Source organism: Solanum stenotomum, unplaced genomic scaffold (genome assembly GCF_019186545.1).
Source record: "Solanum stenotomum isolate F172 unplaced genomic scaffold, ASM1918654v1 scaffold6733, whole genome shotgun sequence".
NCBI classification, from domain to species: Eukaryota; Viridiplantae; Streptophyta; class Magnoliopsida; order Solanales; family Solanaceae; genus Solanum; species Solanum stenotomum.
The window spans coordinates 522,313-537,018 of NW_026036338.1; the positions used below are offsets into that span (position 1 = coordinate 522,313).

Here is a 14,706-nt window from a genome sequence, read left to right on the forward strand (position 1 = left end):
CTTGTCTTGCTGCTTGTTGTCTACTTCACGAGCCTTCATTGCCCCGTTTTTGTAACTTCCCTCCTGTTATCCGTCCATGATGCAGGATTGAGCCAAGGTATCAAGAATTGCTACACCAAGATATACCAAAAGTGGAAAAAGATGGCGTTTCGGTTACTATTTTAGCAGGGGAATCCATGGGCATAAAATCCCAAGTTTTCACACGAACGCCTACAATGTACCTTGATTTCACCCTAAAACCAGGTTCTGAGCATCACCAACCGATCCCCGAGACCTGGAATGCCTTCATCTACATAGTTGAAGGAGAAGGGGCGTTTGGTTCTTCGGATTCAACTACTACACCAGCTCACCATTGCTTGGTTTTAGGCCCTGGTGAAGGCCTAAGTGTGTGGAACAAATCTTCAAAACCATTGAGGTTTGTTCTGATAGGAGGGCAACCGATTAACGAGCCTGTCGTGCAGTATGGTCCATTTGTTATGAACACTAAGAGTGAGATTATGCAGGCTTATCAAGATTATCAACTTGGAAAGAATGGATTTGAAAGGTCAAGGCAATGGTGTTCTAAATGAGTAAACAGAGTTACATCTTATATGCTTCATCAAAATTAGCCTATAAACTAGTACAATATTCATTAGTTTTCTTATAAATGTTATGATTTCAAGTTGTTTTAGTCTTTGTTTTCATTTGAAATGTGATGTGTGTTGATTGAAGTTTATATTAGTTGTTCATTTCCTTCATTTGTTCAAGATTGTATTGGTTGTAATTTATGTTGAGTTCTTGAATTATAATATTTTGTCTCTTTTGTTTGGATCAAGACTCAATTTTCATGTTGGGACTATCCAAAAAGACTGTCGTATCTCGTATAAGCTTCTTTAAAAAATGTACATGGAAGATCTGACTTGCACCCATTGATATTTTTAATAGTTCGAGAAACATAAGTTCTCTTAATAGCCCTTTTTTTCCTTTCAACAAATGTAGTGTGTTGGATGAAGTGGTATTTAAATCCTTTATTTCTTCAAGATTGATGGCAATTCTTGTAGCCATAGTGGAAAAATATACTCACTTCTTGAACAATATCTTATTTTTTTGTTTGGATCATTCATTGAAAATGTAATGACAATATTATCATATTATAGGGAGTGGATGTCCATGAAAAACATGGTCCATGTGATTTTTTACAATCATTTCTCAATTATTGAGTCAATGTGGTCCTCCATGAGTTTTAACCATAACCGACTCAAGAACTAATTTCATACACTTTATATTAACTTGAAATTTTTTATAAAGAGAAATTGATGTTCAAATTCACATAAGAATTAAATAATTTACCGTTTAAATATCCAAGAAAAGCAGGATGGTGTGTACTTTTACCATTAGTCTTGCAAAAATATTCTGCTTAAGACAATAGAACAAATTGACTATTATTCTTCCATTTATAAAATCATCCTAGAAAAGGAAAATTAATAAAATCCAGCAACACCACTTCTTAACAAAATTATCTGTACCTATCTTTGCCAGCTTTGCCATCACTTCTTGTACAACACCCCACCCCCACCCCACTGGCTATTCGAAGTTAAGTCTTTCTCACATCATATAGAAACTTTTTCTATGCATATGTGAGAAACTTTTATTGTTCCCCTAAAAAAAGAAATAGCCAATACTAATAATTTTGATCTCTCAATTATTGATATATTTGAATTTTAATTTTTGAGAGTGATAATATATATAATTTAACTTGTAATTACTTGAAACATGCCATTTTTTTATCTCTTTTCTTCATTCAAATCTTTAGAACTATTAATTGTTCTATCATATTTAATAACCCAAGTATTATACTAAGCTTGTGGTGTAACTTTGCTAACGTTTAGCCATAAATTGAAAGAAAAAAAAAAGAACTTTTGAAGTTATGTTGAAAAATAGTACTATTTGAAATGTAAAGATATGTTTAGATATGTATTTTGTAAATAAAAGTGAATACTCCTAAAATTTATAGTCAAAACGAAATCTTTTTAATTTGTGAGTACATAATGTACTTCTAAAAATAGCTCAAGTTTAACATATTTCTTACCTAAAAAAACTATAAACACATAATTTAATATATTGAATAATTTAAATATGTTAAATCATATATATCATAAGGATTACACCAATAAAAAGAAGGAAAAAGGCAAAAGGTTATCATAAAAAGTTAATTTTTTTTTTAATAAAAAAACTATTAGACTCCAAGTCTCCAACCGCCTGTTTTCTTTTCAAACAAAAGGTTATAATATAATTATTATATATTCCTTTCTATTTACCCAAAAAAGAACACCCACTTATGATTTTATTTTATTAAAAAAAACAATAAAAAACAAAATAACAAAAAAATAAAAATCCAGCAAGACCACTTCTTTCAAATTCTCTGTATAATCTTTGCCAGCTCTGCCACCATTACTTCTTTGCACAAAACCCCAACACTCCTTTCCCCCTCTCTCTCTAGATCACCATTTTCCAATTCTTTCTCTCTCTAAACCTCAAAAAGTTTCAATTTTTCACCAAATGGACTCTTCAGATGATGAGGGTGAGGAGTACCTTTTCAAGATTGTAATCATTGGTGATTCTGCAGTTGGGAAATCTAATTTGCTTACACGTTATGCAAGAAATGAGTTTAATTTGCATTCAAAAGCAACTATTGGAGTTGAGTTTCAGACCCAAACTCTTGAAATTGATGGAAAAGAAGTTAAAGCTCAGATTTGGGATACTGCTGGACAAGAAAGGTTTAGAGCTGTGACTTCTGCTTATTATCGTGGTGCTTTTGGTGCTCTTGTTGTTTATGATATTTCAAGAAGGACAACTTTTGATAGCATCCCTCGTTGGCTTGATGAACTCAAAAGTATGTATCTTTTTTGCTAAAAGTTCTCTTTTTTATAAGTTGGTTTTGGTTTATGTTGAATTCTTATATTAGTTTTGGTTTGTGCATTGAAAGTTCTCACCTTTTTTGGTGGATTGGCTTGAGTTTAGTCTTTTGAGATTTGATGATGTTATGATGGAATAGTAATTCTTAGATTTGAATTCTACATTCTTGTTTATGTTGCTGAAAAAATTCTTTTGTTTAGCTTGGTTTTGGTTTATGTTGAATTCCCATCCAAGTTTTATGCATTGTCTTTGGTTTGTGTATAGAAAATTCTCACCTTTTTGGTGGATTGGCTGTAAAGTTTAGTTTTTTTTAGATTTGATGGTGTTAGGATAGAATGGTAATTCTTAGATTTGACTTCTACATTCTTGTTTATGTTGCTAGTAGTCTTTTCTTTGTTTAGCTTGGTTTTGGTTTATGTTGAATTCCCATCAAAGTTTTATGCATATCTTTTTCTTTGTGCAAGAAAAACTTTTCACCTTTTTGAAATATAGTGAGGTTTTGGTGGATTGGCTATAAAGTTTAGTTCTTGAGATTTTGATTGTGCTATGATATAATGGTAATTCTTAGATTTGGCATCTGTTGCTAAAATTCTTCTCTTTTTCTAGACTTGGTTTTGGTTTATGTTGAATTGTCATCTAAGCTTTATGCAATATCTTTTCTTTGTGCACAGAAAGTTCTCACCTTCTTGGTGGATTGGCTGTAAAGTCTAGTTTTTTAAGAATTGACGGTGTTATGATAGAATGGTAGTTCTTTTGATTTGACTTCTACATTATTCATTTTGTTTATAATTAGTTATTGGATAAATTGACAAGTGAGTCGAGATCTGATTGTTGTATTCGTATGTCTCTGTTGCTACAAAAAAATTTAAACTTGGTTTTGGTTCATGTTGAATTCTCACTATTCAACTTGGTTTTGGCATATGTTGAGTTCCCATCAAAGCTTTATACAAAGGTTCTCACCTTTTTGAGATATATTGAGGTTGGTAGTATAAAGTTCAGTTGTTGAGATTTGATGGTGTTATGATATGATGGCGATTCTGGAATTTGACTTCCACATTCTTGGTTCTTGATTATAACTTATAAGTATGTAAGATATCTTGTAGATCCGAAAAGTCTTGGCTACTTTAACTATTTAGGATGATGGAATAAGCCATAAGGGTAATTTTAATTGAGTTTTTCCAGAATTGAATAATGAATGTGTTGAATTTATATTTTTTGAATCTTGTCCTTTGCTTTTTTTCTTCTTCTGTGGATTTGGTTCCTATCACTTTTCTCTTTGACTGAATAAAGTAAGATTTTACAGTTGCTATTAAGTCTAATTCAATCTTTTTAGTGAAAAACTACTTACCAGGCATAAAAACAAATGGTAATGTTAGCTAGAAAAACCTTGAGTCTTGATTATGGATCATTGTTACTTGAAGCAATGGCAAAGAAAGTGGTATATATGCCAATGTAGCTGTTATACTCAATTTTGTCTAGATGCAGTTGGGAACCTGTGATAAGAACGAATTAGACAGACTGTCAATTGGATGTATATTAGGAATTGGAAATCAAGTCATGCTTTTCTTTCTCCGAAAAGCCAATCTAAATGAACTTGTCAACAGATCATACTTATATGGAATCTGTTTTATTTGCTTGATTGTGAAAATAATTAGGACCAACTGCCTGGCTTACCTATGTATGGCATTATGGTAGACTAAGGAGTCTCGGGGATTGATAAAAAATCTCTGAGATTCTTTTGATGTTAAGTGGTGCCATATTTATAACTTAGGTAGTCTCTCTATTAAGCCCTTAGCTAACTAACTTTTGGCTGGACGGGAATGTATATGTGTTGCTTTGAGCCGTGAGCTGCTATGTGATACTTGCACGACCTTATTTTGTTATTCAAATCTGTTCTTGTCTTGCAAATATCATTTGAATCTTGAAAATGAATGACTTTGTGCTCACTGTTTCCAGAGTTGAAAACTTTTAGAACTCAATGTCCATAAAATAGAGGAGTATTAACTCTTGATCTATCAAAATTAGTGGGCCAGATACAAGGCCGTTTGCCCAAGTAGAAGATTTTAGCTTGAGTTAAGGGCATTAAAGAGCCCAGGGCCAGGGAAATGCGATAAATAGAATGTTAACATTTGCAGCATATAAAACCACAAATGAGGTTTGTACTCCAGAAGCTTCATTTAATCACGGGATGAAATGAGCAGAGGATTATGTCATCAAAATCAAAGTCAGTGTTAATAAGGTGCAGCATTTTTCTTCCTCATGAAAGGAGACAATGACGTAGCTAATAACAACTTAAGTAAATTCAGATACTTACTTTTGAAGGAAATATAGGTAGTAATATTAAGTTTTACAGACTCTTTATATGTGCAGGTGCTGTACTTAAACTTTGCATTCACGAGCTTATTTATTCACATTTTTTCTTGGAATGATACTTTCTGCTGTCGAGAATCCCAACTTTTATTTATACCGTTGTATATTAGGTGTGCAAATTACATGTTACGGTGGTGTTCTATATGTTCTTCATACTCCCAATCGTTCTATAACTGAAACAACTATTTACATGCAGCTCATTCTGATACAACGGTTGCAAGGATGCTCGTGGGAAACAAATGTGACTTGGAGAATATAAGAGCTGTGAGCGTAGAAGAAGGCAAAAGCCTGGCGGAATCAGAAGGGATGTTCTTCATGGAGACATCTGCCCTCGATTCAACAAACGTAAACAAGGCTTTCGAGATTGTGATTCGAGAGATCTATAATAGTGTTAGCAGAAAGGTTTTGAATTCCGATTCTTATAAAGCAGAATTATCTGTCAACAGAGTCAACCTGGTCAACGATGGTACGGATGGATCGAAACAAAAGCAGGCCTACTCTTGTTGTTCTAGGTGATTAATGTTATGTTTTCTTGATTCCCCGTAAGTTTTACAAGAATGGTTCATTAAATTATTTTTGTTGGTCTTACTGTTTATTGATTTGTTAATGGATGGAGTACTTTTGTAATGGTCAGGAACTTGATATTTATATTCTATATGGCAGCTGAAATGAAAAATGTTTATTTTCCCCAATGCAAATCTGTATTCTGTGTTTTGCTTTATGTATTTGCCATTCTTGATTGTTCAATTGTTGCCACTTTTTACCAACAGGTTGTGGTGGAGTGAGTGGTAAGTACTATTTCATATTCAATCATAGTTTTTGAATTCGAGTATATGGAATCACCGTTGTTAGGGAGTGGTGTACTCTCAATATGGGACTATTTGATGTGAATGGTTTAGTCGGGCTTTAATAGAGATATCTAACATCGGGTGAGAAACGAAAAGAAATTGTTTGCTGTTTGGGAGAGCTGATTATAACATGCATTAGTGATGAAACTCAACAACTCCAAAACTAGAACATTCTAAAAGAACAAGACAGTATAGTCTGTCAAGGTCATCTTATCAGTCAACTGTGCATATCAACATCTTCTAGAAACTGAGGAAACATCCTTTTCTCACCAAAAATGATTCCTTTCATCCTCACCAACACTCTTTAGTTCTAGCAACATTATGAGAGATTCCCATATTTCAGACTTGTCAATAAAAAAGTTATTCCAAACAAGACACTCCCCACCAACACTCTTGCTCTGGAACATTATGTGATATTTTCTTGTATTTCAAAGTTGACCAGAAAAGCATTTACTTCAAACATAAAATCAAAACTTATTGTGATCAAGCAGTAACTATTCCGATAATCTTAGTCAAAGGTCTCAGGTTCAAGCTCAGCATATGAAGTCTTATTCAATAGTGAATGCTTCCAGCATGACTTCGAATTACTAAAACTCCAAAACAAATATCGAACGCCTAGGGGAACATGAAAAGAAAGAGAGAAACCAACTTACAACAAAGGATCTTACCCCACCACCACAACTATATCAATATCCAAGAAGATATTATCATAGATTCAGAATCAATATTCACTATAAGAAAAAGAAATAACAATCAACTTTTTGATCATGACCTATCAACATTGAAGGGAGAATAGCATTTTTAATCCTTCAATAATTGATAAATAATATTCTTTATTCTTGTGATATAGAATGACTCAACATATTTAATCTTCAATTAATTAGAATGTGTGTGTTTTTATACAAGTTTAACTTAACATATGGTTAATAAGTGTTGAAATTTTGTGAGAATTCATAAGCAAAGTGATCAAACGTGCACGTTTCAAAGTAATTGTATGGTAAATTTCAGTCAGATATCACAAGGAAGAAAACTGGAATTTTTCGATAACCAAGGGACCAAATATGCTATTAAATCCCACATTGAAAATAAGAATAAACAACAATAACCTAAACAATTTTCAAATGATAAATCAAGATAAACTTAGCCATTATTTCTTTACTAGGGATATATTTATGAAAAGAAAAAAAGAAACATAAAAAAGGTGCATTTTCAGGCAAATAGTCTATGTTGCTCGTACTCTCCTAAAATGTTGCCACACCAACATCGAATCCTCCAAAAAATACACTACTTTTGAAGGATCCAGCACACTCACCTATATGCACTTTTAAAGATTCCGACCAACATAGCTTGTATTATTGTTTCAGCTCTATTTCTTCAGTGCCCTGACCTCCAGTATCTAGCATTCTCAAAACCATTCTTGCAATATTGATAATCCTCAAAAGTTTGATCAATTTCATCTTGTGAGTTCATCACAAAAGGACCATGTTGAACAACAGGCTCATTAAGAGGTTGTCCACCTAAAAGAACAAATCTTAATGGCTTTGAAGACTTGTTCCATGCACTAAGTCCCTCTCCAGGGCCTAAAACCAAACAATGGTGAGCTGATACAGGACCTGAATTCGGAATTCCGAAGACTCCTTCTCCTTCAACTATATACACAAACGCATTCCAAGACTCGGGGATGGCTTGATGATAGTAAGCTGTTGGTTGTAGGGTGAAATCGAGGTACATTGTAGGCGTTCGTGTGTAAACCGGGGATTGGACACCCATCGCTTCACCTGCTATAACTTTTACTTCAACACCATTGTTCTCTGCTCTTGGTATGTCTTCTTTCAGCAGTTCTTGATACCTTGGCTCAATCCTGCAGTTGAACTTTGAACTTAATAAGAATTGAAAAAGGAAAAGCAATCCAATATCAAACGTGTGTTCGCCACAAAGTCTTCGTTTTGGGCTATAAACATGAACATGGGAAAATATTGGTTCAAACTAAATCTTGATTTCTAGAATATCACATCATAAAATGTCCAAAATTTTGAGAACTTAGTCAAAAGTGAATGATTAAGCTTAATAAAACACAGCAGAAACAGAGGTGATTTTTATACTGCATATTAGTACATATTAGTACACTCCTAACACCCCCCCTGCCCCACAAAAAAAGTAGATAAGAGCTAAGATTATTTTTTTACTACTATATGCTAGAGCCAAGTACAATAAAGTGGTGGTGTGTAAAGTATCTATATGGGGTCAGGTCAAAAGTTGTGTTGCTCGTACTCTTTAAAAATGTCAACGGGTGTGTGTCAGATTCTCCAAATAATAGTGCATTTATGGAGGATCTGAAACGAATGTGCCAGCATTTTCAAAGAGTACGAGCAACATAGGTCAAAAGGAGTGATAAGACTGAAAGCTTCTAATGATGTAAATAACTATAACTTACATTTTGTCCTTAGAAGAGAGATTTATCCAAAGTTGCAACCCCTTTTGACTGCCTTCTCCTGCAGGCATTTCTGAGTGAATTATACCTCTTCCTGCTGTCATCCACTGCAATATCATCCAAAATAAGAAACATATATCAACAACCAAAATATGTCTTCTGTTCTTGTAAGCTATGCTGCTCGGATTCTTCAAAAATACTGTTGAACGTGTGTCGGATATTCCAAAAGTTATGCATTTTTGGAGGATCCGAGCAACATAGCTTAGAAGTAAAAATGCCAAGAGCTGAATATTCTATACCTGCACATCACCAGTATTGATTGTGCCCTTGTGACCAGAAAAATCTTGATGAGTAAAAGCTCCCTAAGGAAATGAAAACACAATATTAGCATTATCACGTCTTCTGTGCCCGTTTTACTTTTGAAATCATGAGTTAAGAATTTGATGTGCGTTTATTTATGTTTTGTGTCAAAAATATTGGCTCAAGTGAACACTACATCCGCCTCTGTACGGATTCAAAGGCATGCCATTTGGCGCTTTGCTGCTTATTCTTTGCTGGATGGTTCGGATACCAAGACAACGGAGCCATCATTATGGGATGGTTAAGAGCATCCAACGGGTGTTTGGTCATGGCACACAGCCACACACACACACGCGGCCTCAGGGGACAAGAAAAGGCCTTTCATTTTCCACCTTCGTCGGCCCTTTCCCTTACTATTATATTGGATTGAATTATGCAACATGATTTTTTTTTTACCTGGAGCATGTAAGTTACTGTCTCAAAACCTCTGTGTGGATGATCAGGAAAACCAGCAGGAGCAGAAACTGAAACAATAAAACAGTACTATATCAACTTCACTTGGCTCAAAAAAAAAAGAACTAAGTAAAAATAAACAACATATTCCAGTTAGATGTTCAAAACTTAAGTTGCTCGGACTCTTCAAAAATACCGTCATGTGTGTCTCAGATCCTCCAAAAGCTATGCATTTTTGGAGAATCCGACACGTGCAACAACATTTTTGGAGGGTCCGAGCAACATTACTCAAAACAGTACCTGAAAATTCATCCAACATAAGGAAAGGATCAAGATTCCTCAATTCATGCCTGCAAGATCAAATTTTTAAAACAAAAACCCCACATTCAATTAGCAACAAGATTAAAGAAAAAATCATAAAGACAGATACTTTTTTTTCTCTATGATAATTGTGGTGTCTTGGCAGCTTTCCTGCATCTCAATTAATTACACGGGATACCTATCAACTCCCACCAATAACAGGTACTAGGTAACTCTATTCATCCAGACTTGACAAATAGAAAGAAATCACATTAAGACAGAGACTTTCCAATAAGGAAATCAAGAAAACACATCAAGACCAAAGTTTCAAAACACAATTTCCTATTAAAGTTACTTCTTTTATTGTCCAAATTGAAAAATGAAAAATACCCAAATGACAAAAAAGTCATAAAATTTAGAAACAAAACTTAAAATCAACAAAAAGAAAATGTGAAAAATATAAAAATCCTAAATTTTAATACCTTCCAATGCTTCTTCTAACAACAGCTCCATTCCCTTCACTTTGAGGTTTAGCTAAAACTTTCTTAATCACCAATCTTGGTCTATCAAAACAAGAATCATATTGATTTGATTCAGACATAGTAATATTTCTAATAGAAAAAAAAATAGGCTTTCTTGAAAAAAAATTATTTCTAACAAATGGGAAAAAATTCACTAAAAATATTTCAGAAATAGCTCTCATATAACAATTCTTGATTATTATTTTTGTGTGTATCTTGTAAACTATGTTTCCCTATTTATATGAAAAATTTTAGAATATTGAAAATGGGGTTCAAATTGAGGGAACTCTGTAAGTTGAATATTGAAAAAGACAGCTAATTTTTTTATTGTTATTTTAATTTATTATTTGGATTTTAGTATATGGATATTAATATATGATGATTTCAGGCTTGTGTCATCATGATGAATGCTTTTTTCCTTTGTGTGAAAAGCCCTTTTGAAAGTCAAATGTATTTGGGAGAAAATTACTAATTTAGGAAAAAATGCCTTTAAAAGAAAATTTTAGTAAGAAATCATTTTAAAGAAAAAAAAATTACTATACATTATTTAACATTTCTTCCAAATATGAGGTTGGCTTCAAATTTTGAAGAAGGATTTGTACGATTTCAATTAAATATCAAGAAAGAAAAATATTTTTAAAAACTCTAACTAAAAATGTCTGAACTTCATCCATATGAAAATTCAGACATCATAAATGTAAAGTTATCGTGAAATGATAATTGATAAATATGAAAAAGAATTTATAAACTCAAAATATAATTTTAATAGGGACATTAAAATCGAGTATATGTACATTTCCCCCTCCAAGCGAAGTATACATGCATGTCTTTTGAGCTTATCAAAGAAAGTCGAAAGTGGCACTTACCAAAATATGTCTAGATACATTCTTGTGAATTTCTACCATTGAATTGCTATAACTAGGGGTGTACATAAATTGGTTTGGTTTGATTTTCCATTAAAAAAAACATAAATCAATTATGTCGGCTTATTAAATCTAAAAACCAAATCAAAACACATAAAGTTGGTTTTTTCGGTTTCGGATTTAGTTGATTCTTTTGGGTTTTTTCGATTTTTACAACTATACGGTGTATGAAAAAGAGATCAAATATATTTTCACTTACCCGTGTTATAAGCTAAACCTAAAAAATGTTAAATGAATAGAAATTTCGAAAAGACGGTAAAATTCACATGAGTACAAAATATTTTTTTTGAAATATCAATGTTCATTATGTTAAATTAATAAGATTAAAGGTTATAGTCGAACTGAATACAAAACAAAATATTTACAAGTAAATTGTTAACTTCGAATTTGAAAAGCTATAACAATATAATTGTAACTTCAGATATTAATACAAAATAAATATTTACAAATTTTACATGCCCAGATTTTAAATAAAATATATAAACATTGGATTTGACTTTTTTTCTTTTAATATCAAATCAAACCAAGAGTGGTCGGTTTTTTTTTCAACTGCCAAACCAACCAAACCAAATCACACATCGGTTTTTTTTTTCCGGTTTGATTTGGTTCGTCGATTCGGTTTGACTTTACGATTTGACTTATACACCCCTAATTATAACTATTATTTAACTAATATAACGCTCACCTATATATTAATATAAAAATAATTAACAAAAAAAATTATCCTAGTTTATTGTTATTTGATTCTCAATGTTCAAGTGTTTCAAAAGTTTAAAGTGCATTATCCATTCATCATGCCTTTTTGTGGGTAAAGTTTCTAGAAGCAAATCCTTAGTTTTGCACTTTTCATTTATCATACTCTATAGTGCATATTGCATTTGTAAGTTGAATAAACTTTATGTGCATGGGTATAGTGCAACACTTTGTGGATTATATATATTTGGGATAGTGCTTTTTCTCCTTTCTATTCTTTGTTGATTGTATATTGGCATTGTACCAAGCTTTATTAGCTTATTTGGCAAGACTATATGCAATTAATAAAAAGATATTCAAAGGTTTTAGTTTATCAATTTTGAATTATAATTTTCCTAAATAATATAAAGAATTTGCGTCGAATTTATCGTAATTATAATAGTAGCTTCACCCCTACTTTTGTAAAACATCATTAAGTTAACAATGTTAATTTACCATGATTAAGTGATGAATTGAAGTAAGAAGAGTTAGGTAATGTTGATTGGCTTATCACAATTTGACCTTTTCGATACATGTACGAATTACGAGAAGATGACATTTATCTTTTACTTTTCAGTATAAGTGCGGACCATAATCTTTATTGCTTGTTTTGAATATATTAAATAATTTTTTCTACACAAATATAAGGTTTGAGCCAAAATAATGAATTATATCGACCTATAAATAAAACAAGATTAGATAAACTAAAGCTACAATTGTTACGTTTTTGGCATGGAACATAAGTTAACTACGGTCGAGTGCTAATTTATATATATTGTCGTAAGATAGCAACAACTTGATTAAAAGTTTACCAACTAATATTTTAAATAGCATATTCCACCGGTGCATGTCTGCAGTAAATTATGTATAAAAAAATTGAATTGCAATTATGAAATAAATATAAAAAAAATATTTTATTAAAATAGAAAAATATAGATAAGAAAAATCAGAAAGCTATGTAGTCTGCCAAACTACAAAATCAGTTATTGAGACATGACTCTGTAATGACAACAACAATGACAGTATCATATGACATTATGCTTACAATACAATATGCACATTCACTTTTATTATATGATAAAAAATAAAATAATAAAATAAAAATTGCCCTATAAAGTGTTCATTAGTTATATTATGTTAATTGAGATTTAAAGGGAAAAAATGATTAATGAGATATATTATATCCATAATTGAGGGACCAAATATATGAACTAACCCTTTTTAAAAATAAGTTATTTATGTTCTAAAACAAATAAACACTTCAAATCTAATAAAATCCTAACCAAACAAGCTATAAGATATTAATTTTTTTATTTTTTTCATTTGTCATTATCACCCAAAGCTTTATTTTAGTAGTATTATATTCTATAATTTAATTATGGGAAAAAGACATCTAGAAGATTCAGGTATAAGATATTTCCATATAATACATAAATTTAAAATAATTTGTGTATTACAACTCAAATTTTAGTGACCCTTCTTATTTAATAATACTGTTTCAATTTGTATAGATAGTGAAATATAATCTACTCCATACTGTTCAACTATTTTCATCACAATATTATTATTATTTTCAGAACAATCAATTTCTCAGCAGTCGACATTGTCTCATTCAATGAATTTTTTTCATATTCATTTACATTATTTCATATTATATTGTGTATTATTACATATGCATATTATCATACTAGGATTATTTGAATTTTTATTTATTACTATACTATAAGAGAACTTAATATGATAATAAATAAACTTTATACATTGATTATGATCAAAATAATTAAACTCTTTAAAAATAGTTTATCAACAAAGGTGAGCGGCCACAATTCATTGACCATGAAAATTAAGGAATTATTTATTTTCAGTATAATTATTTAAGTCCAACAAAAACTTAAATTTCCACGAGAGAACATTGTAAATATTTAACAAAAAAGAAGACACAAAATTGTTAGGCAAAGTATTGTTGTAGGTAAGTTTTAGAGGTAAAAATCAATGTGATCGAACTCTTTAGCAATGTCGATAAATATGTGTCAACTGGTACTATTAAGGAACTGACACAAATATATTCATAATATTTTTAAAGAGTCTGAAACAAAACACAACATATAAGAAAAATAGATACTTATAATATTTTTAGAGATTTGTTATAATAGTTAGTTATCTTAAGTTCTTAACAACCATAATTTGAACGTGTATTAAACTTTTTGCTTTCAATATAAATTAATAAATTGAGTGCTTAAATAAATAAATGATATAATGGAATGCTGAAAAATTAAATTAATTTCAGATTTCATTCTGGAACAAGCCTTTTGACTTTATATTGTCTAGTCAAAAATTTGAATACTTCTTCAATATTTTCCACTAATAATTTTATTTGAGTTGTACAAGGAATGTTTAAAAAGTCTTTATTCTTTTTGTAATTCTACTAATAATAATGACAATTCACATCTTTTCTTTTCACGGTCACTAATTGTAAATTAACAGGTAACAAGCACTTCATTCTAATTAAACAATATCAAGACAAGTTAATTAACAATAAGATTTTTCCATTAAAATGTAAAAAACATCTAGTTAGATAATATTTTCCTTTATATAACTTTATGTAGCATGAATTTAAATTAATCAAAGCTTCAATATGAATATCAAAAAATAAAGTCAACTAAACAAATTTAAAGACATAAATTATCATGAGTTGACTTCCTTGTGTCCTCACTTTGTTGATACCATGGGGAGGATTCCACATAATGTTTAGTGCATTTTTTAAATTATATCTTCCATTTTAAAAGTATAATCCATTTGGATCTTAGTGGTTTGAGTATGGTATCCCACTAGGAGTATAATAAATACGTTTTTTTTAGAATATCTAGGATTAAGTGTATTGCTAAATTTTATTTTATTTTTAACTATTTAATAGTTAATATTCAATAATTTTA

The 14,706-nt window shown here is 31.0% G+C and overlaps 3 protein-coding genes across 3 annotated transcripts; 2 read left to right on the forward strand and 1 right to left on the reverse strand.

The window, feature by feature from the left end:
* Positions 1-80: 80 nt before the first annotated feature.
* LOC125852933 (pirin-like protein) lies at positions 81-569 on the forward strand (the record flags this gene model as incomplete). Its single annotated transcript, XM_049532620.1, has 1 exon — positions 81-569. A coding segment is annotated over one exon (489 nt), but the record flags the coding sequence as incomplete, so codon positions are not given.
* Positions 570-2,433: 1,864 nt separating this feature from the next.
* On the forward strand, positions 2,434-5,963 carry LOC125852928 (ras-related protein RABA5e-like). Its single transcript, XM_049532615.1, has 2 exons — positions 2,434-2,872; positions 5,462-5,963. The coding sequence occupies exons 1-2, from the start codon at positions 2,539-2,541 to the stop codon at positions 5,779-5,781; spliced, it is 654 nt and encodes a 217-aa protein (XP_049388572.1). The 5' UTR covers positions 2,434-2,538; the 3' UTR covers positions 5,782-5,963.
* Positions 5,964-7,149: 1,186 nt separating this feature from the next.
* Positions 7,150-10,332, reverse strand: LOC125852942 (pirin-like protein). The gene is made up of 6 exons (XM_049532628.1): positions 10,080-10,332; positions 9,598-9,647; positions 9,301-9,368; positions 8,844-8,906; positions 8,548-8,651; positions 7,150-7,974 (listed from the first exon to the last, which is right to left on the reverse strand). The coding sequence occupies exons 1-6, from the start codon at positions 10,298-10,300 to the stop codon at positions 7,488-7,490; spliced, it is 993 nt and encodes a 330-aa protein (XP_049388585.1). The 5' UTR covers positions 10,301-10,332; the 3' UTR covers positions 7,150-7,487.
* Positions 10,333-14,706: the final 4,374 nt, after the last annotated feature.

What these genes read in the sequence shown, in the direction of transcription:
- LOC125852928 (XM_049532615.1), top strand. Translation starts at nt 2,539, where the DNA reads ATGGACTCTTCAGATGATGAGGGTGAGGAGTACCTTTTCAAGATTGTA. An exon ending in TTGGCTTGATGAACTCAAAA is followed by an intron (nt 2,873 to 5,461) that starts GTATGTATCTTT and finishes ATTTACATGCAG; the next exon opens with CTCATTCTGATACAACGGTT.
- LOC125852942 (XM_049532628.1), bottom strand. Translation starts at nt 10,300, where the DNA reads ATGAGAGCTATTTCTGAAATATTTTTAGTGAATTTTTTCCCATTTGTT. An exon ending in GTTAGAAGAAGCATTGGAAG is followed by an intron (nt 9,648 to 10,079) that starts GTATTAAAATTT and finishes TTGATCTTGCAG; the next exon opens with GCATGAATTGAGGAATCTTG. An exon ending in CTCTCTTCTAAGGACAAAAT is followed by an intron (nt 7,975 to 8,547) that starts GTAAGTTATAGT and finishes GTTCAACTGCAG; the next exon opens with GATTGAGCCAAGGTATCAAG.